General features: G+C 46.3%; 1 protein-coding gene across 3 annotated transcripts; it reads right to left on the bottom strand.

Moving 5' to 3' along the window:
* Positions 1–303: 303 nt before the first annotated feature.
* LOC123137179 (uncharacterized) lies at positions 304–3222 on the bottom strand. 3 transcript variants are annotated; one of them, XR_006467836.1, is made up of 4 exons: positions 2659–3215; positions 2460–2563; positions 1824–1893; positions 304–713 (listed from the first exon to the last, which is right to left on the bottom strand). XR_006467836.1 is itself a non-coding variant. In XM_044556810.1 (3 exons), exons 1-3 carry the CDS (start codon positions 2824–2826, stop codon positions 695–697), a joined length of 291 nt encoding a protein of 96 aa, XP_044412745.1. In that variant the 5' UTR covers positions 2827–3214; the 3' UTR covers positions 304–694. The 3 variants fall into 3 exon arrangements, 2 of the variants coding, with proteins under 2 accessions (XP_044412745.1, XP_044412744.1); XM_044556810.1 differs by lacking the exon at positions 1824–1893 and having other exon boundaries at positions 2659–3214; XM_044556809.1 differs by lacking the exons at positions 304–713; positions 1824–1893 and having other exon boundaries at positions 1900–2563; positions 2659–2971; positions 3066–3222.
* Between the last annotated feature and the right edge of the window lie 277 nt (positions 3223–3499).

The following is a 3499-nucleotide window of genomic DNA, read 5'->3' as shown; positions in this document are numbered from 1 at the left end:
AGGGGCCTTTGCCATCAGCAGCGGACGGCAAAGAACACAGACGGCAAATTTTTTGCTGTTAGTCCATTAGGTGGCTAACGGCAGTCTTTGCCGTCCGCGGCTGACGGCAAAGAAGCAAAGGTCTTTGCCGCCTGCCAGCAGATGGCAAAGTGTCTAAAGTGTCCAGATGCATAGACGACAAATCTCCTTCTTTGCCATCTCTGTCATTGATTTACAGTATGTTCAACAATTCATATTCATATGTATAGCGCATGCATATATCACAAATATCAACATAGACCATAGGAGAATAAGACAAGATCATCCATAAAAACATATATATCATACGTCCTGTATCACAAAGTAAGACGAGATCACACAAGTGTCGACAAATAATATCACAAAGGTTGGCCTCCACATAACACAAAACTTAGGTGAGCATCATGGGATCTAGCAGCAGCAAGGACCTAACCTACTGGATGGACACTGCAGTCCAGACCCAACACCACAAGAACACTACATACTGATGTGCGACCGCGCTGGTGATGCAACCACCACAACCAAAATTAAAAAGGCAAGGGAGGTGGGTGGTCCAGGTTGTTGTCTCCAGCCGCCTATGTTTGCCATCTCGAAATGCCAACATGTCCAGGTTGTGGTCATCAGCCTTCTTCATGCCATCAGCATGATCACCATTGCCTCCCGCACCCCGTCATCATCAGACTGATTTGCTGCTACTGCATGGACAAGAGCAAGTTAGTTGAATGACATGCACGACAAAGTTGCAAGGCATATATATTCATCTAGATTAATTCTACTAAGTACAGATTTTGCATGGATGGGTTTGACTTCAACAGAGACTGAAAGAAGAGCATTTTCCCCTCCCAATCCAAAACCTGTAGTACAAATACAACTCTAAGAGAAGGAACTGTGGTACAACAAGAGGCGCTCCAAATCGAACTAAATCTCAGTTTCTTTATTTATCTAAGAAATATCACAACCATAACTTCTGCCAAGCAAGCAGTTATCATACTATCAGCTAAAGAAAAACAAAGGAAGATCACGTGTCACTTCCAGGGAAAACATCAGAAGTAGATGTTAGGCAAAAGTAGATGATCATCAAATTCCATCACACCACATAGTGAATAATGCTACTACTATTGATAGCAAGGACTATCTATTCCCACTACCTGGATGCAGCGTCCTTCATTTTGCAAACAAAAAAAGAGCACATTATCCAATTCTATCATCCGACACGTACAATAATATATGGATGCAAACTCTATCATGTAAATGAAAAGAAAGTTCAGCTGGATTATGAATCAGTCACGTATATAAACAATATCCAGTCAAAAAGGAAGGTCCAGTAAAAAAACTAACATTCGGACTAGGAGCGACACATCAAACCATCAACATATATCAGCAAAAAGCTATATGGAGGCAGCAATGTCGAAACCTATAAAAACAGAGGATCCACCAAATACTAAATAAAAATAAATTTACTTTTTCACTAGCACCTCAGATGTTAAGTACATATGCTAAAAGTAAAAGAATCTGGTTTCATTTTTTGCGGAAAAAAGAGCTGATTGCAACCAAAGATTCTAAATAGAAGAAGGTATGTCATAAAAATGCTAAGGATAAAGGAAATTGACTGCGTGACATTGGTGCTAGATAGATTAGTGTATGTAATAAAATGTTAATCTTGTTTTTTGTGGGCAAATACAATTTTAATCTTCGTCGCAACTTACCATCAAATATTTATTCATATTATGAAGTTTGCAATTTTCTACCAGCATATTTATTCACTAAACAGCAAGCACAGATTAGGTTTGAAGCAGTCAACTTACATATACTCCCTTAGACTGAATAAAGGGCACCTCATATTTGGTTTGAGAATGTCAATATTTCCAAGTAACTCTAGCAAGATAAACAAAGCCAGTCAATCATACATCAACAGCCGTTTGCCAATTTATTGAACTAATAATGAGCACAGAGAAACTAAGAGCAGTTCATATCCCACTACATATATGAGGCAATTGCGTTGGTTTGCTGGTTTGCTAATGGCCACGCCAAACAAAGAGCTGATTGAACAACTCATGTCACATCTAATACCAGAGAAATCGCATCACCACTGCGATGCTTGTTGCTGAGCTGGCGACGAGTGCTCAGAGACGAGGCTACCGAACCTCCAATTCACAGCGAATCTAACATTCACTTCACCTCCTCTGACCTGTCGCGGTGATCAATGAAAGGCAAAACAAAGTGGGTTTCTAAAATAATTCAGTTAACAGAATTGCTAGACTCATCTACTAATTCATGTGTGACTGACTTGCTAGTACTATAATACACGATGGGAAAGAGGTCCCAAATTCAGTGTGAGATGAGCTTACAAATTCAGTTAACAATGAGCCTGAATCGATGCCTATGTCTCAAGGGAAAGAAGAAGGTTGGGGATTTGAGGATGGAGGGAGGGAGGGACTGACAAGGCGATCCAGAAGGCGCCGACGAGGGGGGCGGTGCCCCAGAGCAGGTCGCAGGCAAGCCCCACCGCCTGCCGGATCCAATGCACCGCGTCCAGTAGCTGGTCCTGCATACCAAAACCCAGACACCAAACCAATCAGAACCTCATGGAGTCACTCAGGGACATGCCGCCGGCGGCGACGGCGGTGGCAGAACACATACCTTTTCCAAGTACGCGTCGGGGTTGAGGTACCGGATGGGGTTCGCCTTGGCCTCGATGCGGTCGTCGAGGCAGGCGGGCTTGAGGTGGTTGATGTAGAGCTGCACGCCAGCCAGCCTCCGGTACCCCGATGCCATGTACCCGCCGATGCTCGCCGTCGACTCCGCCATCAGCGCCGAGATGCCGCCATTGAGAATCTTGAAGGGCTGCGACCATCCTGACCACGTCGACGTCGCTGTGCCCGCAGCAACAGCAGCTCAACGCCGCTGGGGCCTCCACGCGGCGCACCACCACCAGTGCCTGGGTGTGGCTCTCCTGGGCGAGGAGAGAAACCGGTCAGTGGAGATGGTGAGCGGGCAGAGGTGACCTCGGGGAGGAGAGCTAGGTGGTGGGGAACCGCGGGGATCACCGGAATCTGGCGGCGGCGTGGGGTGGAGAAAGGGGATCGAGGAAGACGAGAGAGATGGTATCCAACGTGGGTGTGTGTGCGTGGGTTGGGCGTGGGTGTGTGTGCATCGTGGGTGGGTCCCGGTGCTGTGTGGGTCGTGGGTGGGTGTGTGCCAAGTCATTGATCTGTGTCCATGGCTGCGTTTATTGTTTGCCGTCTGCTGGGGGTGGGGGCGGCTGTTCGACACATTAGATTATTTCTTTGCCGTCCGCTTTCGGACTCTTTGCCGTCTGCTAGCAGACAGCAAAAATAATATCCGTTAGATCGTTCTCGTTAGTGGGCCACCCATCATCTTTGCCATCCACTAGCAGACGACAAAGATTCTATGCCGTCAGCTAGCTGACGACAAAGAGCAGGCTGATGGCAAACACTCCCTTTGTCGTCCGCTTTTTTTT

The sequence above is a fragment of the Triticum aestivum genome, chromosome 6B (genome assembly GCF_018294505.1).
Source record: "Triticum aestivum cultivar Chinese Spring chromosome 6B, IWGSC CS RefSeq v2.1, whole genome shotgun sequence".
NCBI lineage: Eukaryota > Viridiplantae > Streptophyta > Magnoliopsida > Poales > Poaceae > Triticum > Triticum aestivum.
Note: the sequence above shows the minus strand (reverse complement) of the source record. Positions and strands in the feature narration are given on the sequence as shown.

Bases quoted from the DNA above. Each gene is read 5' to 3' on its own strand.
- LOC123137179 (XM_044556809.1), bottom strand. From the start codon at position 2,826: ATGGCGGAGTCGACGGCGAGCATCGGCGGGTACATGGCATCGGGGTAC. The intron at 2,564-2,658 runs GTATGTGTTCTG...TTTGGTATGCAG, and splicing joins CCGACGCGTACTTGGAAAAG to GACCAGCTACTGGACGCGGT.